General features: G+C 45.0%; 1 protein-coding gene across 1 annotated transcript; it reads left to right on the top strand.

Annotated features, from left to right (window-relative positions):
- The first annotated feature begins 3,516 nt into the window (after nt 1–3,516).
- LOC146341030 (keratin, type I cytoskeletal 12-like) lies at nt 3,517–26,846 on the top strand. The gene is made up of 8 exons (XM_084804593.1): nt 3,517–3,954; nt 7,750–7,832; nt 9,715–9,871; nt 18,063–18,224; nt 19,432–19,557; nt 21,867–22,084; nt 24,765–24,934; nt 26,740–26,846. The coding sequence occupies exons 1-8, from the start codon at nt 3,517–3,519 to the stop codon at nt 26,844–26,846; spliced, it is 1,461 nt and encodes a 486-aa protein (XP_084660719.1).
- Nucleotides 26,847–27,039: the final 193 nt, after the last annotated feature.

Below are 27,039 nucleotides of genomic sequence, written 5' to 3'. Positions count from 1 at the left end.
AAGAGACAGCACTCTGTGCCTCTCTCTGCATGGAAAGGGACTTGGCTGGCAGGAACTAGCTCATGCAAGCCCCAGCTGAGCTGGACAGCTCCTTCCTGCAACTGGGGGCAAGTGCCATGGAAAGGGGCTCAGCTGCAAGCCCTGGCCATATGGTGCAGGGGAATCAGAGATAACAAAGAGATTCCCCTTCGAGCCATTCGTCCTCCGATGGAAGATAAGCTGCACAAAGGGGAATCCCCATCAGAGACAGCATGGAGATTCTTCTCCGCAGGGCAGGGCAAGGCTTGGTACGGGCAGGCGGCAGGACCCACGGAGAAAGCTCAGCCTTCTGTGGACCATATTGGGCCAAAGCGTGAGCCAGGTTAGGCCTGCAGGACAGAGGTTGCCCTCCCCTGGTGAAGAGTCCACACTACAGATCATACTGAGCTTGATGGACCAGTGGTCTGACGCAGTGACAGGTGGCTCCCTATGTTCCTACGTAGCACACGTGTTGTGTGTTTTTCTACACGGTTTACTTAAATATGTTCCGGCTCTGCATACTTAAAAGAGTTACTGCTCTCCTAAACCTCTGCATTCTCTCTGTTACACAGATCCACCCAAAACGAGAGTGATCAAGACAATAGTGGAAGACAGAATTGGTGATCAAGTTATCTCAACTCATGTCCAGTCAGTTGAAGAAAAGCCAATAAAATAAGCAACCTCCAATCCCAATCGGAAGTCTTTTTAAGCCTGCGATAGCAAACAGACGTAATGAAAAAGGCTATACAAGGATGACTTGATTTCTCTGCTCCTATCGCTGCTGCTTTCCTGGCAATCTCCTTCCATGCTATCCAAGAGAGAAATGTTGGCTTCCTTATCTTACATTCTACAATAAACGTTTTCCTACTGCTGCAATTGAAATGATAAGATTTTGGTCATGATTGTCGCCTTTTAAATTGTTGTCCACATATTGCCTACACAGTTCATTAGTGGCTGTTGGTCACTGGGATGGGTGATAGATTCATTGGGTGCACATTTTAATGCAAACATAGCAAATTAGCACTTCCCAAACATACACACAAACCAATGTTCACCCTTCTCCAAATTTTGCAGTGCAATTTGCAAATCAAGAAATCCATGCAAAAATTATATATAATATGGGGAAATGAGGACAACAGTGCATATAACAGAGAAACTTATGCACAAAAATGCTTATATTAGGGGAAAGTGTGCACTAAAACAGATTATATTAGGGAAATCACTTGCAGAAACTATGTATATTTAGAAAGATGCATGCAAAAATGTGTACATTTGTATAGAGATGCACAAAAATATATATGGATTTTCATTTAGAAAAAAATTGCTAACTTTGGAAATGGGACGGATTGAACCTATTGTTGGGAAAATGAGGAACTGAGCAGAATCAAACCTGACAAATTCATTCATCCCTACTGGTCATCAATGAAAAACGACACAACACATTGAGAAGTCCAGCATAAATCTCTTTACAGCTTCTGATTAATCAAGCACATCTATTTTCGATTTTGAGACGTCAGTTAATTACCAAGTCCATTCTACATCACCTCACTCATATTTTGTGGAACTCCTGGGGGAACCTCATCCTAAAATATCAAGTTTCAGAAATCGCTTTTTAGGACATCACTTTATAGAACAACTCAAGTGCACCACAGTGGTGCCATCAGGGTGGGATTTGGGGACAGAACTCCAGAGGCCCACTTAGAAGAATGACGAGGAAGGTCCCCAACCTCAGCATGGTTGACTTACCACAATTTGGACTCTAGAGCTTCTACTTGCAAAGTATGTGCTCGACCACTAAGCTATGGGCTTTCCTTCCAGGGGACAGGTAGTGCCCTCTAAGACCACACCAAGTAAAGGCCTTAATTGAGGCCTCTCAGACCTAAATCTATCTCTCCTCCCACACTGCCTCATGCCCCATCCATGAGACAGTGACCCATGCAGCTGGTCCTGTCCTCTATGACTTTGTATAATTAATTTTTATCCGGTCACCGCAAAAATTGCAGTTACCCTCATGGCAACAATGGCACTGAATATTTATATCGCATTTTATAGAGTCTTCTCATGCATTGCCCCAGTAATCCTTATAACACCCTGTAAGGTGTGTGTGACAAACCCCAGTATCCTGATTTAGACCAACAGCATCATCTAGAGCATCTGGGTCTCTGGCCCCTGCATAGAATCCCCTACATGAGACCAATATCCTAGGCTTTATTTCCAATCCACTTTCCCAGTTTAATCCTGTTTTATAATAGCCGACTGGTCTGAACTGGCTGGGTCTTTTGTAACAGAACTTCAAACCCTCCAGCAGTTTGGGAATCAGGAGCTCCCTTGCTCACCAGTCCATCTTTTAGCCACCATACTACACTTATTTATTGCTTTAAAATATTTCTATACCATCCTTCATTATCAAATCACACGGTGCTGTACAAAGCACCGTTGGGGTGATTACCCTCCATTTCTGAGTCTAACGTGGGGATGGACTTATGTAATAACATCTACACATTTTTAATATTTTGTTTAACATTTTCAGAGGTTTGTCTCTGAGGGTTTAGGCAAACTGACTCCTCTAAGCAAAGCCAGATTATTTGTACTCCAACATCCTACATCTGCCTAAACTTTCTGGCTGGCCCTTGTGAACCAGGTAACCCTCATCCCAAAAGTCTCCTTTATTTTTCTTAAGAACACCTAAGTCTTCAAGACTACTTCATTCAATAACAGTGATCTCCTTACTTCTTAATTTCTGAAGCATTGTTTAATTTTCTCAAGTGTTCCAAATTTTATTAAGCCAGCTGTTGAAATACCTCTTGTTTGCTGGAACCTTGACAATGTAAAAGCAACAACAACAGCAAAAGCTTCAGGAAATAAATCTAACATCTTGTTGATTAATGTTTGGTATTATAGCAAAGTGCTTAGAGAAATAATAAGAAAACAAAGCCCCTGCATAAGAAAAGCAGACAGCTGGAACAATGTGAAGATGCTTTTGCGGAGAAACCAACCACATAGTTCTTTGCACCACCCAGGGTGAGGAAATAACGACAAATGGGAACCATCCTTAAAAGAAGTTTGCACACCCTTGTCACAAAAGAATCTGTGTTGCAAGTGCGAAAGAGGAGGAACGCAATGCAATATATTTATAAAGATGTGCTAAAAAAAAAATGGTGGTGGGACTGTGATGGGAGGAACCTTGCTGAAAAGATAATGAAAGCTTTGGCCTGGTCAAATCCACCCATTCCCATCTTGGGGGGGGAAAAATCACAAATGGCCCCAGGGGAAATGAACAAGATGGATTCCTGGGTCTGGTTATTAATATCCATCAATCATGCACTTCTGAAATGATAAATCAGCCAAACAAACAATGCAGTTATGAAAAGACGTTCCAAAGAAAGCACACACCCTTACAAAACCAGCTTATAAATGCTTGAGACTACGCTTGCGGTTCAAGAGCTCCTTGGGTGACACTTCTGCTTTTCCATACTTGCTTGAAACTTCCTTGAGATCATGTCTTACTTTGGCCGTGGGTCTAGGCAGGTTTCCTCTTCTCGCAGTGGTGGGGCATCTATGAAGCTTTCTAGCTGTGGGGTGTATGGCTTGGGTGGAGGGTCCAGTGCAGGAAGCTTTGGTAGTGGGACAAACTGGGGTGCTGGCTCAGGATGGGGTGGCCTTGGAGGTGGAACTGGCGCTTGCTTTCATAGCTACTTTGCTTGTGGCCCTGCTGGCAGTGATGGCGGACTTCTCTCTGGTGGGGAGAAAGAAACCATGCAGAATCTAAATGACCGTTTGGCTTCCTACCTGGCTAAAGTGCATGCTTTGGAGGAGGCGAACGGTGACCTTGAATTAAAAATCAGAAACTGGTATGAGAAATCTGCACCGCACACTGAAGGAGGACTCCGTGACTATAGCAAATATTATGCCTCCATTGATGACCTGAGAAATAAGGTAAGCCAATTATTTTGAATGAGATTTTGAAAAAACAAGAGAGCTGTGATTTTACCATTAAAAGGTTATCAGTACAATGCTTATACTACTGAATGATGCAGGATACAACCTGAAAAGTACAGCTGGCAGTAAGGAGACAGTGAGTGTACACAGTAAAGGACGATATATAGAAGACAGTTTATAAATATTGAGAAGCTCATATGGACCTTTGAATGGACTTTACTATGATGGGCAGGATTTGGGGGGCTTCCAAAACATTTCCAGACAGTGACTCATCACATTCCAGACCCCCATATTTTAAGGATTTTCCAGACGTGGTGCACTGCAAACTGCATGTGAATCGGAGCACCCCACACATCCAACTCAACACAGCACGACAGTCACTTCAAAAGAGAACTTGGCCACACTGTGTTAAAAAATGGTTATATGACTGAGCTCTAAGAATGCCTCTCTCCTTCGTGTTGCTTGCTTCAAAGTGCATCCAGACCTGCAGTGTTTGAACCGAAAATTATTAAGCAGCTAATATAGTCCACACTATGTCCCACCAACTGCCACTGCTTGGGGGTCTTATCCCACAAAATGCCAGGTCCCTCTTTAAACAGAAACAAGCTTTTGCATGATTGGTCTGGGCAGAATCTTGCACTGGCCATCTCCATAGCCATTGCCCTATCCTTCTTCCTCCATTATCAGACCCTCTTTTAATTAAAAAGGGGTCCTTTTCAGTAACGGCACCCACCCTCTGGAAACCCTCAGGAGGCAGAAAATGTGGCATGTTTTAAATGCCTCCTGAAAATGCACTTGTTCACCCAGGCTTTCCCTGGCTTATCATCAAGTTAATCATGCCGCTCCATCTTACTACTCCTTGCATTTCTCTGTACTATTATTGTAATAGGGATTGTTCTTAATATTGTATTAGGAGTGGCCGGGTGACCGGCCAGATGGGCGATTAAGAAATTTAATAAATAAATAAATATTATAAATGTGATTTTAATATTTATATGTGAACCACTTAGGGATTTAACTATATTAGCAGTATAAGTATCACAAATAGATAAATAAAATAGAATAAATAATAAAAAAGAGCGCATTTGTACCATGGCACCCGTGTAGTCACCTACCATGGATTTCTTCTTAATGTGCTCTGCCGACTTCTTGAGCGGAATCTAAACCTGCTGCCTTCACAACTCCAGGATCCAACTATTTCATGAGCCTGGGTGCTTCCAGATGGAGGGCTCTGGCACTAACAGCCAGAAGGCATTGCACAGCTATTCCATCTTTTCTTCCTTAATGGTTGTTCCGCAGTAAGGAAAAAGACAGAAGAAGTGGTGGGAAAACTCAGGAGGGTTACAAGTGGACAATGACGATGTCTGAATCCCCCATAAAATTCAGTGAACGAGGCAGGGTGACTGCACATTAAAAGCCTTGCCTGAAAGCACCCCCTGTCTCAGCGTGTCTTCCTCTCACGCCAACATATACACATATTTTTGACACACTATGTCAAATATATTCAACGTTTATTTTGTATTAGTTTTTTTTACCAAAGACAGCCAACACTGAGCATAGCTGGTAAGGATGAATATTATCCTGGGATTTGTCATTCTAATATCTATTCCTGAATAAATTTGTTTGCTTGTGGACCCAAATGATTTCTCAAAACAAATGGTTAACTCAAATATACGTGTGATTGTCCCGGTTCTTTTAAACCAGTCTATTATACCAGTGGTACTTCAGATTCCACACACACACCCCACCCCATATGAAGCAATACATATTTTTCAGTGCACTCCTTAGTACCCAAGCAGGGGGGCAGGGGGGATTGCCAGATCCTCTGCCACCTTGAAAGCCCTGCTGGTCAGGGCTGGAGAAAGAGATGTACCTTACTTTATTCCTGCAGAGTCAGTGATGGATCCTTTATTTTTTTTAGTCTGCCTCCCACTGATAGCAATGGGGGAGAGGGGGAATTAACTATGCCAACTCCAGGCTGGATGACCCCAAGTTTTAGTATTATGAGAAACTGAGAAAATTGTCTTTGTCCATATTATCCTTTTATTTGCAGAGAGGCCATAGCTAAGTGGCAGTGCTTTACATGCAGAAGACACCAGATTCATGGTCAAACTAATGTAACATTAAATATGTATGTGTTTTCTGAGAACATCAGAATAACCCTGCTGGATCAGACCAAGGGTCCATCTAGTCCAGCATTCTGTTCCCACAGTAGGCAACCAGATGCCTATGAAAAACCCACAAACAGGACATCAATACAATAGCACCACCCTCCTGTTCATGTTCCCCAGCAACTGCCATACAGAGGCATACTGCCTTGGACACTGGAGGTAATGTAGCCATCAAGAGTGGTAGCCATTGGCAGCCTTATCCTCCATGAATTTGTCTAATTCCCTTTTAAATTCCTGTCCTGGTAGTGAATTCCATAGTTTAACTATGCATTGTGTGAAGAACAACTTCCTTTTATCTGTCCTCCTGAATGAACCACCGTTCAGCTTCATGGGATGACTCTGAGTTCTAGTATTATGAGAGACAGAGAAAAACCACTCCCTGTCCACTTTCTCCACAAAATGCATAATTTTATACACTTCTATCATGTCTAGGGATGGTACGGGCACCTGATTCGGTCCGGGGATCCAGCAGACCTGCTCCTGCCTGCACCCCGCCCGAGCTCTGCTCACCGAGCCCCTGCCCGCGCTCGGCAAATGGCCTGCACTCACCCTCGCAGCCTTGTTGAGCTTCATGGTCACCATTTTCTGAGAAAGAAAATGGTGATAGCAAAAATGCACAAATTTGCGCGCGCACAAAAATGCGCACTTTTGCGAATGTGCATATTTGCGTATGCACAAAAATGCGCATTTTACTAAAAATGCACATTATTGTACACACACTGTGTGTCTTCACAAAAATGTGCATTTTCGCACATGCAAAAATGTGTGCATTTTTGAGATTGCCGTTTTATTTATTTTTTTAGAAATGGCAACCGCAGAGCTCGATGAGGCCGCTGGAGTGAATGTGGGCTGTTTGACGAGAGTGGGAGGGGCTCACGCGCAGTCCGGGGACCAGCAAATGGGGCTAGGGCTGGGCAGGAATCCGGAGAACCTGGACAGGGGTGAGTTCGCACATCCCTAATCATGTCCCCCCTTCCTCATCATTTTTCCAAGCTAAACAGTCCCAGATGTTGTAACCTTTCCTCGTAGGAGTTGCTCCAACCCCTAGATCATTTTAGTTGCCCTTTTCTGCACCTTTTCCGACTCCCTTTTTATGGTGCAGTGACCAGAACTGTATGCACTATTCCTAGTGTAGTTGCACCATAGATTTGTAAGGCAGTATGATATTGGCAGCTTTATTTTCGATTACTTTCCAAATGATGCCCCAAAGAGAATTTGCCTTATCATCACACACTGGGTCGACATTTTCATCGAGCTGTCCACCACAACCCACATCACATGAGAGCACACATCACGTATGTAGCGTAACATATGGCTTGAGCCATAGTCCCTAGCATATCTAGTTAATGGATCCCAGGTACCAGGGCTGGAAAAGACCCTGTGTTGGACTATTTTCAGCAGCACGTTCACTGAGACTTAAGCTACACTAACTAAACAAATTGTACCGCAACGTTTGGTATTACACCAAGGTATTATATGTGTATAAGTGTATTAGTATTTGAGTATACGTTGCTTTTTTCCTGAGCCGATTTCATTACATTCATAAAATGTGTGAAATCCTAATGAATCTGCTAAAATACTTTATATTTCAGTGTCCCCCTTCTATTTTCCCCCCATGCAGATCATTTCAGCAAACGTTAGCAATGCCAGCATTATCCTGCAGATAGACAATGCCAGGCTAGCTGCAGATGACTTCAAAATGAAGTAAGTTCTTTTCATTCAAGCAGAGTACACCTAACTTTACTTGTAAATATTGGCCCTGTTTGGACGTAAACGTGGAGCCCAGTAGTAATTCATGCTTTAATTAACCCACAAACTGCGGGGATACACGCTACCCACAAGCCGCTTCCAGCTTCCTCGGACAACCTATGAATGCAGCATTCGTAGGCTGTTTCCGTGATGTCCAAACTTGGGCACTTGGGGTTGTTCATGGGTTAAACATAGGAGTGCACGAAAGCCACTTACCTGGTCTCGCAGCTTTTCGCGGTGGGGGGGAGGCGCTTCGCTGCTCTCCCCTCGAAGTTCAGGCCGGGGGGGGAGGCTTCCCGCCTCGCCCGGCCGAAATTCAGGCCGGGGGGGAGGCTTCCCGCCTCGCCCGGCCGCAAAATAAAAAGTTTTTTAAAAAACGCCCCCGTGATAGGCTACGTGACGATTAACGTAGCCTATCACGGCTAGATCTGCAAAGTCAGCCGTGATAGGCTATGTAAATCGTCACGTAGCTTATCATGGGTGACTTTAAAAAAAAAAAGCGCGTACGCAAATGGCGGCCCCCATAGGGAGCCGCCATTCGCGTTCCTTATTTGGTCGCTGTAGTCTACGTAAATCCTTACGTAGACTACGGCGAAAATAAGGGCAACGCAAATAGCGTTGCCCTTATTTTCGCCGTGGTCTACGTAATCTTTACGTAGACTAAAGCGACCAAATAAGGAACGCGAATGGCGGCTCCCTATGGGGGCCGCCATTATCCGTATGCGCTTTTTTTTTTTAAAGTCACCCGTGATAGGCTACGTGACAATTTACGTAGCCTATCACGGCTGACTTTGCAAATCTAGCCATGATAGGCTACGTTCATCGTCACGTAGCCTATCACGGGGGCGTTTGTTTTTTTTTTACTTTTATTGGAATGGCGGCGGCGGCAGCCAGTCGAAAGACTGGCTGCCGCCCCCGCCCCTGACGAAGACCCGGCGAACCGCCGCTGGGACCCACCGCCGGGAGGGACATTCGGGAAAGGTAAGTCCCGTCCCGGGGGGGTGCGGGGTGCGGGGTGCGGAGAATTTCTCCCCGAAACTTCTTTGGGGGGCCAAACACGTTGGCGCTCGGCCCCCCAAAGTTTCGGGGAGAAATTCTCCGCCATCCCTAGTTAAACAACCCCAAGTTAACTCAATTTAAAAAATGGGTTAACTTGAGGTGGTTTAACCCACAAACAACACCAAGTGCCCAGGTTCAGCCATCACAGAAGCAACCTGTGAATGCTGCATTTGTAGGTTGTGCTAGGAAACTGGAAACAGCTTGTGTGCCATTTGTTGGTTATTAATCCATGAATTGCTACCAGACGCTGCCGTTACATCCAAATATGACCACTGACTAAAGCAAGCAGAACAACAAAGAACACCTGAAGACGCTTTCAGACAGAGGACTCCTACCACTAGCAATCGATAGATATTGTGCAGCTATTTTGGGTGGAAAGAAAAAGACAGAAGAAGCAGTGGGAAAATACAGGAGGGTTGCAAAGGGAAGATGACATCTGGACACCCTGTAAAATTCTGTCTTTGAAGAAGGGCCAGCACATGGTAAAAGCCTCACCTGGAAACACCGTCAGTCAGTCTTCTCAAACAAGGACAATCAAACAATGGATCCAGTAGCAGGATAGCCGAAGTTAAGTACTTGCAAACCCTTCTGGTATCAATGTGCTAGTTAGGGTGCAATCCTATGCATGTTTAAACAGGGAAAAAAAAAACTACATCTCCCAGCATTCCCCAGTCAACAATACTGGCTGGAAGTTGTAGTCTTTTTTTCTGTCCAAACATGCATAGAATTCCACCCTTAAGTATTTTTCAAAAACCTTCCATTTTCTTTTTCTTTTAAGATATGAAAATGAGCTGTTCCTTCGCCAGAGTGTTGAGGTAGACATCAATGGTCTACGGAAAGTACTGGACGAACTGACTCTATCGAGAAGCGACCTAGAAATGCAGATTGAAAGCCTGACTGAAGAAGTGGCTTTCCTCAAGAAGAACCATGAAGAGGTAAGGCAGCCATTTTGCTTAAACAGATTACGGTAAAGCTAGATCTTAGTCAACACTAAATTAGCATATACGAACTGTGGCATTTCGCAACTGTTGAATTTAGGAAATGTTCGGTGTTGATAGCTTCACCGAGTACAAACTACTTCAACGGGACTAGCAGTGATTAGGCCCAGCCCTACTATTAGGCAGAGGGAGGCAGGCACCTCAAGCTGCAGAGAACGGGGTGGGGGCCCGGCCATCCCTCCTGAACCCCCTGGCCCTTCCTGTCCTCCTGAGCCGGCCATCTGGTGGCAGCAACGCTTCGTTGTTGCTGGCCTAGGTTGGCTGGCTGGCTCCCCTACTCCCGGGATGTCACAGACATCACCCTTGGGAAAGGCCCCTGACTGAGTGCACAGGGAGACAGGCAACCAGGCCTGACCACACACTCCAGCAGGCACCGTACATGCATGTGCACTGGTCTGCTCACAGGGCACATGCTGGTGCTGCAGCACTGGTTTGACTGGGCAGCAAGCAGGATCCGGGTGGAGCAGTGAGCAAGCAGCAGTGAAGATGGCAGAGCTCTGTGTGCCACGCGGCCTGCCCTGCAAGCTAGCCTGCTGTCCTCAGGTGTGATATAGAATGGTGCCCCATCCCCAATGCTGAGGAAAGATTCCGCTGCCAGTGCAGTCACTTTCTGTTAGTGCTGGGCCAAAAATTTCTCCCATATTTTTTTCAACCTTTCTCATCCAATTTGAAAGAAAAGAAATTGCTTTAGAAAAGAAATGCAAAGGAGAAGAAATTTTGGAGTAATTCTCCTGGGTTGGGTTTAGGGTTCTTGTGCTGGCCTTAATTACGAGGTGGCCAAGGAGTGCACACAAGTGTCCTGTCTGTCATTGTACAGTCATCTCTATGGCAGCCTGTAACCTCCTTGGCTTCCCACACTTCAATTACAGCCCAGGGAAAGACATAATAAAGTCATTCCTCCCACTGGGCTTTTTCAGATGAGGAAGCACAGGCAACCTGGGAGGCTGCAGAGCAATGGGGAGATGTATAATTGAAAGAAAACACACACACACACACGCACATGCTCTCCCACACTGGAGGCATTCAAGACAAGGCTGGACAGCCCATCTGTCAGGGATGCTCTGACTTGCATTGAGCAGGGAGTTGGACTCGATGGCCTTGGAGGCCCCTTCCAACCCTGCTATTCTATGATTCTACACACACAGCACCCTTCACCACATTGCAGTAATCAGGTAAGCTCAAAAACACCACCAAAATGAGTTATAAAATGCCCTGAGAACGACTCGGAAGAGTGGAAGCCTCAACACTTGCAGTAGCAGTGGGAAAAAACAAAAATGCTTAGGAGAAAAGAAAGAAGCTGTGCTACAACTCCTGCCAATAGTGAGTGCTATCTGTGAGAAACTGTGGGAGAATTCTCCTCCCCTTGGAGAAATTCAGTGAAAATCACCCCCCTCCCATTTTTTGCCCACAAATACTCTGGAGAATTTTGAGAGGCCATTGCTGCACAGCTCTAGTTTCTGTACATGAAAGAGGGTTGGGCAGGGCACCACCTTGTCCTTCTCCTCAGGCAGCAAAATGTCTTGGGGCAGCCCAGAGCAACACTAGCATGGTGGCCATTTAGCACCCTACAAAGAGGCTGCCACTTGCTCAAAAGTTTCAAGCACAAATATTAGGGATGTCAGAGAATTTCGCCACGAATCCCGGGGAGGCCGAATGCCAGCGCATTCAGCTCCCTGAAATCGGTGGCGAAACGGTCTGCCCCCCCCCACCCTGGGACGGGACTTACCTTGGGTGAAACCTCCTGGCGGCGGCGGCTCCACCGGCGGTTCGGCAGCAGCGGCAGCCGGTCTTCCGACTGGCTGCCGCCACCACCGTTTCCAAGTTTAAAAAAAAACACACACGTGATAGGCTACGTAAAGATTTACATAGCCTATCATGGCTAAATTTTAAAAAACACCATGATAGGCTACGTAAATGTTTATGTAGCCTATCACAGCTGAGTAAAAAAAAAAAAAAAAACCCACTATTTGCGTTCCCCTTACTTCTACGCTATTTGCGTTCCCCTTATTTTCGCCGTACACATGCCAAAATAAGGAACGCAAATGGCGGCGCCCATGGGCGCCACCATTTGCGTACACGCAGGGGTTTTTTGTGTTTTTTTTACTCAGCTGTGATAGGCTATGTAAACATTTACGTAGCCTATCACAGCTGACTGCAGGGACGCAAACGGCAGCGGCTACAGCCGCAGCCATTTGCACACCCAGCCAGCCAGGATTTGGGGGGGAGGGGGGAGTGCCTCCCCCCCCAGCCAGAATTTCGTGGGGAGGGACAGAGCACCTCCCCCCCACCGCGAATCAATTTTGTGAGAAGGCAAGTCACTTTCGTACATCCCTAACGGATATACTGTGACAGCAAAGCCCACCAATATAGTGTTCATCTCCCATGCAAACAAAGGAGAAGAATAAAAAAGAGGAATGGCTCTCACAGGGGATTTCTACTCCAGCCTAAAATCCTGCATTTATAACGGGGCTTTCCGCTTCCGTTTTAAATGCAGGATGACCACTGATTCCCTTTACACGCACTTCCTTCTCTGTAGATGGCCATTCCCATCATGCTATGCTTCTGTGAAGAGGCATTACACACACTCCAGGTTCAGCGATGCTTGCTCCTGGGTTCCTGCCCCTTTCCCTCCCCTTGCACATTATTGGTGGATGGGGACTGACACACAGACGGCCCCCTCACCGATCTCCCCGGGCCCCGCCTCCCTCTTCCATGCTTTTCGCCAGTCCCTGCCGCTCTGCCACTCTGTTTTGAACAGGCAGGCTGAAAGTGGCGAGGAGCCAAAATGGCGCAGGAGCAGGAAGGCTGAACGCCCATCAGACCTTCGTCATCACCTTCAACATCGTGACCACGGCCTCAGCAACCACACTTGGTGCTTCATTCACGCCAGGGGAGAAATACATGGGGGGGACATGGTGCTCCATTTGCTCATATCTGGAGAAATACCACATTTTTTCTGTTTGAGGAAAATATGGGATAGGTGGGAGGAGATAGTGGAATAATGACTGGATAACGACGGCGTCATGTAATGGAACCGCACAATTCAGTGAGTGAGCAACCATGAATGCTCAATAAACTTGAGGTGTAGAGATCCCCTCAGCATCCCCTGAGGGTCTTTCAGAACAAGGGCTCCTCGTTCAAAAGATATTGTTTAGCTATTATCTCTTTTTCTCCTCAATAGTAGGGATGTACAAAAATCACTTACCTTTCGCGGATTATGCTGATGGGGGGGGGAGGCATTCCGTCCCTCCCCCCGGAATCCTGGATGGGGGGGAGGCGCTCCATTTCTCCCCCCCCGGAATCCTCCGCGGCCGGTTGTGCTCCGCGGCAGCTCCGCGGAGCAGCCGGCCAGGCCCAGCAAGGCCAAAGCCATCCGCAGCCGGATTTCCGGCCGTGGAGGGCTCTGGGTAAAAACAAACAAACAAATACCCGCATACGCAAATGGCGGCTACAGCCGCTGCCATTTGCGTTCCTTCTTTTTGGCTGTCTTAATCTACGTAAATATTTACGTAGACTATGACGGCGAAAATAAGGGGAACGCAAATAGCGTAGCAGACACTATTTGCGTTCCCCTTATTTTCGCCATCTTAGTCTACGTAATTATTTACGTAGACTAAGACAGCCCAAAATAAGGAACGCAAATGGGTGGCCATAGCCGCCGCCATTTGCGTACGCCTTTTTTTTTTTTTTAACCCAGTCATTTTAGGCTACGTAAGTTTTTACGTAGCCTAAAACATCTGGGTAAAAAAAAAAAAAGCATACACAAATGGCGGCGGCCGGCCGTAGCCGCCGCCATTTGCGTACGCCTTTTTTTTTTTTTACCCAGACGTTTTAGGCTAGTAAAAACTTACGTAGCCTATCACGTCCATGTAAAAAAAATAATAAACACTGCAAATGGTGGCAGCGGCAGCCGGTCAGAAGACCAGCCGCCGCCGCCACCGCCGAAGACGCCGCCAGAGCCGCCGTAACCCGGAAGATCCACCCCAGGTAAGTCTCATCCCGGGGGAATCTGCGGGAGGCGAGGGGGCAGGCCATTCCACCACAGATTTCGGGGGGCCGAATGCACTGGCATTCGACCTCCCCGAGATCCGTGGCGGAATTCTCTGCCATCCCTACTCAATAGATTTTTTCCTGGTAGGAAAAAAGAGGGAAGAAGTGGTGGGAAAACATGGCAGGACTGCAAGTTAAAGACAATATCATCAGGACCTACCGTAAAATTCCATGAATAAGGCAGGATGATTGCATGATAAAAGCTTCATCTGGAAGCACCCTGAATCTCTTTTGGCCTGCTCCCCTACCTACCTAGAGATGTGAAGGCCAGGGGAAAAAATGGAAAAATTGGGAGGGGGGGTCCCTCCATTTTTTTCCAAGGACCATTTTTGGTTTTTTTCCAAAAAATATTGGAAAAATTCAACAGCTTTGGATTATGAAATATTTTCTTTTAGAATTCAAGACAAAGTATTTATATATTGTTTCCCAGTCTTTACTCCCCCCAAAATGATTTCTAAAAATTATGTAATAAGAACACTTTTATAGAAAGACTAGAGATGTAAAATGTCTGGAAATAACAAAGGCATGGGGAAAATATTTTTAATCCTCTCTATAAGATTCCCAGCATAGTTAGTTCTTTCATTCCTTATTAAAATTATTGTTCTAAAGTATATTTTACCGATAGAGATTTATGCTCATTTTCCCAACATGTGAGTAGAGTCACCATTGTGCATTCTTGACAGCTTGGATTTTATTCTACAGAGTCCTGTGTTCCTGATGCTGTAGCAGTCATTTAATGTAGTTCTAATCTATTCAGACAATAATTAGAAATTTGCTAACTGAGTTTACTTTTTAAAGTTTTCAAATATGAATGGCCATGGTGGTGGGGGATTATGAGAGTTGTAGTCCAACACATCTAGAGAGCGCCACGTTGAAGGAGGCTGCCCGTAAGTGTCTGTTGCACTTTGTGAATTCATGTTCTACATGGCAATGAATGTGAGGGAAGTGTCTTATTTAACTAGGTGCAGAATATAGCACTTTGTCCCTAAAAGTGTAATATACCTGAAGGGAACTGTTGTTATCTTATTTATTTATTTATTTATTTAATTTCTATACCGCCCAATAGCCGAAGCTCTCTGGGTGGTTCACAAAAATTAAAACCAAACGGCACACAATAAAACAATTTAAAATATATAGAACATTAAAACCACAATATAACAATTAGGGATGGCGAAGAATTTCTCCCCGAAACTTCGGGGGGCCGAGCGCCAACGTGTTCGGCCCCCCGAACAAGTTTCGGGGAGAAATCCTCCGCACCCCCCCGCACCCCGCACCCCCCCCGGGACGGGACGTACCTTCCCTGAATGTCCCTCCCGGCGGCGGGTCCGGCTGGCGGTTCGTCGGGTGTTCAAGCGGGGCGAGAGCGGCAGCCGGTCTTTCGACCGGCTGCCGCCGCCGCCATTGCTATAAAAGAAAAAAAGAAAAAAACGTCCCCTGATAGGCTACGTGACGATTCACGTAGCCTATCACGGCTAGATTTGCAAAGTCAGCCGTGATAGGCTACGTCAATCGTCACGTAGCCTATCACGGGTGACTTAAAAAAAAAAAGTGTGTACGGATAATGGCGGCCCCCATAGGTAGCCGCCATTCCCGTTCCTTATTTGGTGGCTGTAGTCTAGGTAAATGTTTACGTAGACTACGGCGAAAATAAGGGCAACGCTATTTGCGTTGCCCTTATTTTCGCCATAGTCTACGTAAACATTTATGTAGACTACAGCAACTAAATAAGGAACGCGAATGGCGGCTCCCTATGGGGGCCGCCATTCGCGTACGTGCTTTTTTTTTTTTTTTAAGTCACCCGTGATAGGCTATGTGACGACTGACGTAGCCTATCACGGCTGACTTTGCAGATCTAGCCGTGATAGGCTACGTGAATCGTCACGTAGCCTATCAGGGGGCGGGTTTTTTTGTTTTTTTTTACTTTCGTGTTCGCAGCCGGGCGAGGCGGCAAGCCTCCTCCCCGGCCTGAATTTCGGCCGGGCGAGGCGGGAAGCCTCCCCCCCGGCCTGAATTTCGGCCGGGCGAGGCGGGAAGCCTCCCCCCCGGCCTGAATTTCGGCCGGGCGAGGCGGGAAGCCTCCCCCCCTGGCCTGAACTTCGCGGGGGGAGCAGCGAAGCGCTCCCCCCCACCGCGAACAAGCTGCGAGAAAAGGTAAGTGACTTTCGTCCACCCCTAATAACAATACAACCACAATAAATCCTAGCAGCAGTGCAGGAATTTAAAATACAGATTTATCTAGAGGGAGCATATGCAGTAAAAACAAATCAGATGAAACCGATGACATGAAAAGGCTAATCAAGTTAGAAAGGAACCAGAAGCCCCAAATATTATCTGGAAATAAATCTGGAATCATGTGACCAGAACATTTAAGTGACTAAAAGAAAACTTAATGAAGATCTAATGCCAGAGGTATTTAACACTGTATGAAGTCTATAAAATATTATATGCCTAATGATTAAGATGAAAAAGAATGTGGGGAAAATAGGGGATTTCCGCCACCCTTAAAATACACAAAACAGGGCATGCAGCCGAAGTAAGAGAAGTGAGAACAAAATATCATCACCAATTACCATCAGCAGCTGATATCAAACCTGTTTTTAATTATAACTGTGCAATATAAGTTTGAAGCAAAGGTTTACATACCAGACAGGCTGCGACTCATCCCTCCAAGGGATTGATTTCATGTACAGCGGTGAGGATAGAAAATCACTTGAACTTCAACCGCACTGAAATGTTGTTAAGAATCATGCCCCATTGGTATTAAAACGTAAACATGTTGGATTATGCGGCCAAAGCCTTTGTGTGTCGAACGTTGGGGGTCAGCGGGATTAAGACAAAGTTTGAATACTCAACATTGTTTTTCAGTCTTTAAAATAAGGATAGATGGTAGTAAGGCAAGGCAATGAAATGGCAGATAGTTAAATCTCACCTTCAACTTCACTCCACACAGACTCACAAACAAGGACACATTCACAACTGGTGTACAACAGAGCAAGGCTGTGCACCGCTTCGGCCCAAATCCCAAAGCGGCTTGGGGTGATTTTGGGCTGAAGCAGGCTGGTTCTGGAGCAGGTTGGGAGTGCCCCAAAGTGCCCCGAAGCAGGTTGGACTACTCCCAAAGCACTTCAGCCCGCTTTGGCCCAATCCAGGCAACTGCCTGCCTGGCCACGCAACCCCCCGGCTCTTTATCTAGACCCATGGGGAGCGCCATCTTGGAAGGAGTTGCCATGGCAACCCTACTATGCAAGTAAATGGTGCATAGATTTCACCTGTAATATTGTGTAAATGGCCTTTACAGCCACAATCTATGCACCGTTTACTTACTGGAAGAAGAAGAGTTGCCATTTTAAAAAATGGTGACTCCCTGCAAGACAGCAGCAGCTTCAGGCACTCCCCACGGGTCCAGGAAAGGAGGAGCAGCAGGCTGGCAGAGCTGGGCAGGGGGCTAGGTGCAGGGCTTGTGCAGCTGGGAGGGAGGGCACTTCGGCTGTCCAGGTCATGCTTCAGATATGAAGGCCAAAGCGGGTTGGCTTCGCTCCAGATCAGCCCAAGGTGGGTTGGGACCAATTTGGAAGCTCCGAATTAGCCTCCAGAGGGGGTTGGGGGAAGTCCCTGTACAGCCCTACAAAAGAGTGCTTTCTTCTTGTTAACATGTTTTCTTTTTCTCTTTTTCAACTTGCAGTTTTTGTTAGTCCAATGTGTAACATGAGAAGGAATCATTCTAACTCAAATAGTGATACCAGGAAATGTATTCATTCCATTTTGATAGTCTTTTGGTTAGGCATTTCCTGTTTTTAAAGAAAAATCTGTAGAAAATGGGGAGTATAGAGAAATACACATCCACGTTCTTCTCTTGTGGCATATGATCTTTCACAGCTGAGAACAAAGGGCAGCAGTATTTCTAACGATGCAGAAATGTTGACAACCTATTAGGAGTAAAGCAAGTCAATCTGACCATACGCAGAAAATAAACTTATTGAACCAACCCTTGTGAAAACAGCCAAAGTACTTTTTTTCTTGCTTTTTTTCTTTCTCTCTCTCCTCCCCCCCCCCCCCGGCACTCCCCTCCTCTGTGCAGGAAATAAAAGGGTTGCAAGGCACAACTTCTGGGAGTGTCAATGTTGAAATGAATGCCGCCCCAGCAATTGACCTGACCACACTTTTGAACAAGATGAGAGCAGAGTACGAGGCTCTAGCAGAGCAAAATCGCCAAGATGCCGAAATGTGGTTCAATGAAAAGGTAAAAATGCCCTGGTGTGTCTAGAAATCTGTACGGCAATGGACTGTGCCCAACAGCAGATATGGGTTTTAAAAACAAAATCTAATTATATTTATCAGTCCAGCAATCTTATTGTCCTCTTTGTGAAATGCAGTTTTATGAATCTGTCTCCTGCTAATGAATTCCCATCTCCTCTAGTATCCTTTTTGGAACCTACTGTTCTTTTGTTGTGGTGGTGGCTCTTTTTTAAAAGAGAGCCTACTGCCCTTATTTGACAGGGAAATGTAGAAACAGAGTCCCCATCAATGCCCAGTTTGAAATCAAGGACAGCTGTAGAATGAGGCACAGTAAGCCTGCCATTTTAGGTGGCAGATGACAGCTATCCATAATTTGCCATCCCATAACATGCCCACCCACATCCAGTGCATAGTGATCTGATTCTCCAGTGGCAGAGGGCAATTACTCCTCCCAACACATTGCACATTTGGAATCAGGTTACTTGAAGGACCACCAGCATCCATATGGACCTGCCTAGGCCCTGAGATTGGCCTCAGAGGTCCTGCTCTCTGGCCCTCCATCAAGGTCCGTCAGTTCAGCAGGTATCAGAGACAGGGCCTTTTCAGTGGTGGCCCCATATCTTTGGAACTCCTGCCCCCCAGGAAATATGTATGGCCACCTCACTGGTGGCTTTTAAACAGATTTTTAACACCATTTTGTTCCACTTAGCTTTTTATTGATGGTTTTATCTTGGCTTCGTGTTTTGGCTGCTATTGTTTTAGTTGCTTCATTTACTGGTGAATTGTTAAAGTTTGCATTGCTTTATCCATTGTTTTTCTTTGTTGTTGTAGGATGCCTTGCAAGGGATATACCCTAATAGGCAGGATATAAATATAATAAATAAATAAATGTGAAATATCTGAGCCTTGAGCTTTGTGGCCCTTCTAGGGCCAGGGAACTCCATAGCTGGTGCCAGGCACTGAGAACCTAGTGCACAGACAGAGTGCATAAGAGGGTGTTATCTGCAAGTCTATGAGATGCCTTGAACATGTGCAGAGTGCCCTACTCTCACTCTTTATGCTACTGGTATTCATATATCAGGAACTCGGGCACTTCCATTTTACAAACAGAGTAGGGATAATAAGTTTCTGAGAAACAGAATCTAGGGCTCAAAGCATCTTTCTGTCACTTGCATACTACACATTTAAATTCTGTTATTAAATTGCTGCAGAGTAAAGAATTAAATACGACAATCAATGTGAGCGCCAAGGAGACCAGCACCAACAAGACCGAGATTGCAGAGCTGAGACGCACCCTTCAGGGTCTGGAGATAGACCTGAAAACTCAACTTAGTTTGGTATGGGCAGAGGTCTCTGCCAGAGAAAATGCTTGTATTTCGAAGATTAACACAAAATCCCCCTCCAACATTCAGCTTTCTCTTATAACACACGGTATAAGGAGAAATTAAATCAGATGTTAAAGATGACTAAATATCCTGCGTTCTATATCAGGCCATTTGCCATTTGGTCAGATATCCTGGGATAATACCCCCTGAATCCCCTTCATAATTTGTTTTCCCATTCAAGAGGTGAAAAAGGTTGTAGTTGGTTGAAAGAATCAGGGATCCCAGAAATGTCAAGAACTATGTAAATACCAGGCAGAGCTAGATCTAATGGACTTACATTACAGGAAGGCAGATTTCAGCTGAACATTAGAAAGAATGTCTTGTTTGTAAGCGCAGCTTGACAATGGGACCAATTCCCTAGAGGGCTGGTGGAAGCCTTCAAGTAGAGGCTGAGGCCACCATCTGTTGGGGATGCTCTAACTCTGCGTTTCCTGCACTGAGCAGGCAGGCAGTTGATCTAGATCAGCCTTCCCCAATCTGGTGCCCTCCAGAAGTTTTGGACTGCAGTGCCCATCTGGCCCAGCCAGCATGGCCAATGGTCAGGAATTCTGGGAGTTGTAGTCCAACACATCTTGAGGTCCCCAGGGGAAGGCTAGGCCAGAGAGCCTATGAGACCCCTTCCAAGTCCAGGGTTCCCGTGATTTGTCTCTCATTCATTAGGAGCTGCTGGAAATTTTTTATGCTGGTTGGGGATGATGGGGATTGCAGTCCAACACTTCTGGAGAGCACCAGGTTGGGGGAAGACTGGTCTAGGTTTTGACTAGGACCCAAAGTGCTATGCTAAACCTAAAGGCCCCAATGTACTCAGTGGGATCCTGGACTTGTTTTCCTTTCCTTTGCACAGCAGATTCCCATTCCATACCACATTCTGCTTGTGAAAGTCAGTTTCAGACCAGTGTTTTTTTAATGGCATAGCAGGCTGTTGAGGGCCAAACTACACATTACATTATTTTTTTAGAAAGCAGGGTCCTGATCTGGAACATACTCCTAATTTGGTTTGTGGACTCCAAGCCCATTTCCTTCCAGAATTCATCCTTCCCACTGCTCTTTGCCTGGGAAGGTGCTGTTTACAGTAAACAGCACTTTTCAGGGCAAACGTAAGCCGGGGGGGGGGGATTTTCCACAATAAACTGGGGTGGGGGCCAAACTGGATTGGAAGCACATTCTGGATTAAGGCCCTGTGGCTGCTTTTTCTTCACAATAAAAGTGGCTGGTTTTAAACATGCTTTTAAAAATGCTTCTTGGCCCCTTATGAAAAATTCAAGCCCAAACCTGCTTGAGTTGTGTGGGTCTTTGTATCCCTGGCCACTATATTTGCCAGGCTATATTTGCCAGGAGAACACCAAAGGCGTATCTAGTGTAGCATTCTGTTCTCATAGTGGCCAACTAGATGTCTACAGGAAGTCCATAGAGTGGCCATTTGCACATGGCCAAAAAAGAGGGCACCGATTTGCATATGCTAATTGATATCAATTGATGCAAATTTTAAAAGACTTGCTATAATTTAAATAGAAATGCAATGCATTTCACCAGAGCGGGGAAGACTGTGACCAGGTGACCTGTGTGCCCGCTGCTATGTCTGCTGCCCAGGTACTAATGGTTGTTGGGCACCAAGCCCCTTACTGGCTCTCACTTCTTATGGTTCTTGGTCTTTAAACTGGACTTGGACAGCCCTTCAAGTAGAGGATGCCTTCAAACCAAGAATGATTATCTGACAGACCTTCAACTAGATCAGGGCAAGGCAGACCTCCAGCTTGAACCTCAAGATCCACCCACTGGAACCTGGTGCAGAAGGCATACGCTTAGATAGAATCAAAAAACTCTGAGGCTAGGAGTTTGTTCTGAGTAGAGTACCAAAACTGAACGAAGCTCACATAAATCCTCTCTTGGTTATGCCAAGCTTTGCTCATTTCAGTAGTATAATTCGGGGGCAAGGAGTAATTTTGCTGTTGCTATTGTTAGATAGTTGTACATCAGAAACCCTTCCTGATCTACCACAAATCACCCAGAGACCTACCAATAGATCCAGCTCTCCCTTCTGCCTGCCCGTAAAATAGAGGACTGTTCTCTGTAAAAGAGGACACATGGCCACCCTACTCCAGATACTTAACATGGAGGTGTATCTCAAACAGCCTGGAATTCCTTGCTCATGTTTGAGAAAGTGGTTATTCCCCCCAGGACACTCTAGCACAGCAACCTTTTGAAATGTCCATTGTGTCAAAACAAGCCTATGTTACGATTGCATTATTGCCCCTTGTCAGAGGCATTCACTCGAAGACACTCTGGCACAGACGGAAGGCCGCTACTGTGTCCAGCTCTCACAAATACAAGGGCTGGTCAGCAACGTGGAGAACCAAGTGCATCAGATCAGGGAGGACATGGAGTGCCAGAATGCGGACTACAGGCAACTCCTGGACATCAAGATCCGCCTTGAGAATGAGATCGAGACCTATCGGCGCCTGATTGATGGAGAGGCAAGGTAGTAGGCATCAAAAAGCAACCGTCAGGCAAAAAAGGAGTATACTTATTCTTCTCCTTCTTGCGTTGCCCTTCTTTTTAAAATCTTTATTTTAAAATAAAATTTCAGGTGGAAGGGGTTTTTTTCCCCCAACAGGTTCAAGGTTGCCTACGGCGGTGTAAATAGTAGAATGTTTGCACGCCAGATGTTCCATAAGCCAGCACAAATGTACAAAGCACATGAGCGTAACTGCTCAGCGGTGTGTCAGGGCACAGTGCCGCTTTGTTTATCGTTAAACAAACGCATTCTTTCAGGCAACGGTTCAGCCCAGCCAGCACTGACAAAGGGCATGCACAGACAAAGACTCAGAAGGCTATGGGGGTTGCCTTGCATGATTCTCATCTACCAGAAATGTGCCAGTTTTAACCCTCAAATTCCATGTCTGCTGGAGTGCAAAATTGTGGCCATTCACCCATTCCTTAAACCACATTTGTTCTGGGGGCGGGAGAAAAGAGGTTTGAGCTTGTCGAGATTCTCTGATTTTTTTACCTCTGAGCTCAGTTCCTCTTCTTCCCAAACTTTTTCTTTCTGTGAACCAAAACAGCGTGCATTTTTAAAGCGTGCACCCAAATTGCACACATTGTAAACTAAAGCATGACATTGCGATATATGTTTTCTTAGGCACACTTTTCTAATGTGACCACAAGTTGAGAACTTTTCTCAAAAATTGCATTCCAGTTTGCGTTTGTGTTCAGGATTGCGAATGGAGCAAATTCGAAGCAAAAATGAACCCAAATGAAATTCTCATACTTCCCTAATTTGTTCCTCATAGAGGACCAAACAGAGTGATGGACAGTTGAGAAGAAGTCACCACTATTTTGACCCGCTGTTGACTAGGAATTTAAAAGCCAACAACAGGAAAGAGAATCACAATCTCATTAAAAATCTTGAACGTTGATCAAAATGTTTACGAAGCAGTGACTTTTTGCACTTCAAGACATGAAAAATAAAATTCCTTGCCACTGTTTCATCCTGTTGTGTAGTTATAATTTGCAGAGCAATCCCATGAGTCTCTACTCAGAAGTAAGTCCTGCTGAGTTCAATGGGACTTACTCCCAGGTAATGTGTATAGAATTGCAGCCTTAGCTTCCTGTTGTTGTTGTTCAGTCGTTCAGTCGTGTCCAACTTTTCGTGACCCCCTTGACCATAGCACGCCAGGCCTTCCTGTCCTGCACTCTCTCCCGGAGTGTGCTCAAGTTCATATTCATTGCATGGGTGATGCTATCTAGCCATCTCATCCTCTGCTGTCCCCTTCTCTTTTGCCTTCAGTCTTTCCCAGCATCAGGGTCTTTTCCAGGGAGTTTTCTCTTCGCATTAGGTGGCCACAATATTTGAGCTTCAGCTTCAGTATCTGTCCTTCCAATGAGCACTCAGGGTTGATTTCCTTTAGGATGGACTGATTTGACCTCCTTGCAGTCCAGGGCACTCGTAAGAGTCTTCTCCAGCACCACAGTTCAAAAGCATCAATTCTTCGGCGCTCAGCCTTCCTTATATTCCAGCTCTCACAGCCATATGTTGCTACTGGGAAAACCATAGCTTTGATTAGACGGACCTTTGTCGGCAAGGTGATGTCTCTGCATCTTACTATGCTGTCTAGGTGTGCCATAGCTTTCCTCCCAAGGAGCAAGCATCTTTTAACTTCATGGCTACAGTCACTGTCTGTGGTGATCTTGGAGCCCAAGAAAATAAAATCTGTCACTGCTTCCATTTCTTCCCCTTCTATATGCCAGGAAGTGATGGGGCCAGATGCCATGATCTTTGTTTTTTTAATGTTGAGTTTCAAACCAGCTTTTGCACTTCACTTATGGCTTCACTGAGTTATGCAAGCCCCTTCACCACAACAAGGCAGTGATCCATGAAGGGGCTTAGCTTCCTAGCTATTCCCAAAGGAAGGGTTCTCTGATTTAGTACTGTCTTCCTTGTGAGTCAGTGTTATGAAATAATGTAGAATGCAGATTGATGATACTGTGCCTGGTTTGCATTTATGAGGTCCCAGGTTTGATGCTGTAGTACCTCTAGTCCTCAAGTGGTCTCAAGAACTTTGAGAGAGGTGTTCAGTTCTTGCAGATCAAAGGGTGGGTTGCTTGTGGAACCAGCCCTAAAAGCCTATGTGGCTAAAGATAGTTGGCTGAAGGATGCTGGGCATTGTAGGACTTTTTTCTGTCTAACATGCATAGGACTGCACCCTTAATGGGATGCCAATTTTACTTTGCCAATGTATTTGTGGCACAGATGGTACTTTATGCTCTACAGTGTCACCTGTAAGATAAACCCGGTCAGAGATTCTTGGGGCCCGTGAAGTGAAAGAGATGGCTGTGGAGAGAAGAAAATGTGTAGCCTGCTCGAAAATACAAAAAGTTATCACACAACAGGATGGCATTTTTTACCATAGCTGTGAGAAAATTATTTGGCTGAGACAGCAGTTAACTCTGGGGGGTCATTTGTTTCAAAATTATATTTGTCTCAAATGTTATGGGGAAAGGTGTTATGGTTTTTAGCTGTTTTTAGGTTTCATGGTTATAACTTTGTTAGGGCCTATATGCTATATACAATAAATATTTTTGATGTGCCTACTACTGTTAGAAATGCTGGAAATATAACTAAGCAAGAGTAACAAGAACAAACCTATTGCCTATTACAGTCAATCTGGATACAGAGATAGCAGAGAACAAGGATCACGAAATCTGGGGACTGGAACAGGTTCAGGACTAAGAGCTTCAGGATCTGGTACTAGAGACACTGGCACAGAATCCAGTTCTAGAGGAACACCATCTACAAGCACTGATTCCACATCCAGAGACAAAGGTAAACGTCATTCATGAGTTTATTTTACATGTTATTAATAGGCTGATTCTGACACTCCGTGGATTCCCCTTTTCCATTCCACCAGTGCAAAGGAAAGGGACTTTAGCAGTAATCTCTGCACTTTCCCCATGAACAGGATTCTAGGGCACTGCTGCATAGAGACTCATTCTGAAAATCCAAGTCATGTTACGTGGCAAACATTCACAGACAACTCTGATCCATCAATCCACCTGCAGACAGGGATGCAAAGTCCGTTAACAAGTCCATTAATTTCACTTTCTCCTCCATTTGAATTTTGTAGCGCTCAAATACTTTCCTTCCCAAATATGAAAAAATGCATTTGGGGGTAAATTCTTATCAAAAGGTACCTGAAACAAAATTCTCACCTATCTACATGAGACAAATTCAGTAGGTACGGCTATTCCCAGCACAGAGAGGGCTATGTTGTATCTGCCTGCCATATAGCTGTTACAGATGAGGACCCTGGTTGAAGACAGAGTAATTCAAACCCAGAGTTTTACAAGTTAAGCGCTCAAAGTCCTGAGCCTAGATGGATGCATTTGGGCAAATTCTTATTTAAAAAGAACTGAAATGAAATTCTCACCTGTTCCTAGATGTAAACCATCTCAAGGGGTGCATAGTTGCTGCAAACCACAGCTTCTTATTCTTTCTTCCTGTACATCCTGTTGTATGTTATTTATTTATTTGTGGCATTTAATGGGTAAAAGCCTCTCCAAGATGCTAGGAATGCTTTCAAAATGGAGCCAGAGTTGTCCCTGGAAATGGTGCTATGTGATCACATAATGTTGTTATTATAAACAAATAAAAGGTTCAAGAAATCTAGGATCTGGAACAGGTTCAGAATTGAGATAATGTAAGATCAGGTTTAGGATTCTGTGATCAGGTAGCACCATTTCCAGGGACAATTCTGGCCATTTTTTAAAAAGTGCGTGGCAGGAACCACACTTCCTAGCCTCTTGAGAGAAGGCATTTAATAAGGAAGAAAATGGTTTAAAAAGCTCTCAGACTACCTCATGTTACTGTAACTTTACTAAGACCCCCACCTCACAACCCCACATAGTATGAGCAGAAAATATATATTAACTCAATTTGAGTTATAAAAAAAAAAAAAAGTTAATTGGATATATGTCAGGGCTCATTATCCATTCCAGAATTATGAACATGCCAGATTTGATTTACAAATCAACTAACTTTGAGTCATCTATTTAAATCACTATTTAAAATCACAAAATCCAGAAAAATGCAATTCAATAAAGCAGCACAAAAATATTAATTATAAGACAGAGAGAAAAGCTAAAAAAAAATTGAAATGAAAGAAACAAGAGCTCCCAGATGTGCTGATAGACTCCTGTTGGGTTGGATGACAGATTAATCATTGAAAAAAATGACATATATAATTAATTCCAAAGTAACTCTCCTTAATATGCACGAAAGGGATCAAGTCCAAAAAATTACCCAATAAGCACAAAATTAGGCATAGGCAAACTGGTGCCCTCCAGGTTTTTTGGACTACAACTCCCATCAGCGCCAGGCGGCATGGGCAATGGTCAGAAATGATGGGATTGCTCCCCAAAACATCTGGCGGGCACTGTGTTGTCTACCCCGGCACTAAATGTTATAGCAGAAGAGATTCTCAGAGGACCGTTTTAGAGAAAGTACCCTACTTTGTGGTTGAGAGGGTAAAATATATTATTGTGTTTGTGTGTGTTTTGGGAGCTTCTTTGCAAAGAATTTTTGGCATGCACACTTTCAGTTACTTGCTCTTTCTTTTGTTTGTTTTAACTTTTTAGATACAAGGAAAACTAGAGTGATTAAAACAATCATTGAGGAATTAGATGAACATGGGCGAGTTACATCCTCCAAGGTCCAGTCTGTTGAAGAAAACGCAGTGATATAAACATCACGGGCACTTTTCAGCTTCTGTTAATGCTGCAGCACAAGAAGAATCAGACTACCTTTTAGATTAATATAGCCTAGATAGCCTTTTAGATTAAGAAGCCTATGGAAAGCTTTCCTTGCCTTAAGATAAAACCTGCTTAGACATTCTGATCTCTCACCTTAGAATTCTGTTACACTGAAGGAGTTTCCCT

The sequence above is a fragment of the Heloderma suspectum genome, chromosome 6 (genome assembly GCF_057233095.1).
Source record: "Heloderma suspectum isolate Gila_16-S chromosome 6, 16-S_ref, whole genome shotgun sequence".
NCBI lineage: Eukaryota > Metazoa > Chordata > Lepidosauria > Squamata > Helodermatidae > Heloderma > Heloderma suspectum.
The sequence above is the reverse complement of the archived record's forward strand: the minus strand, read 5'-3'. Positions and strand labels throughout refer to the sequence as shown.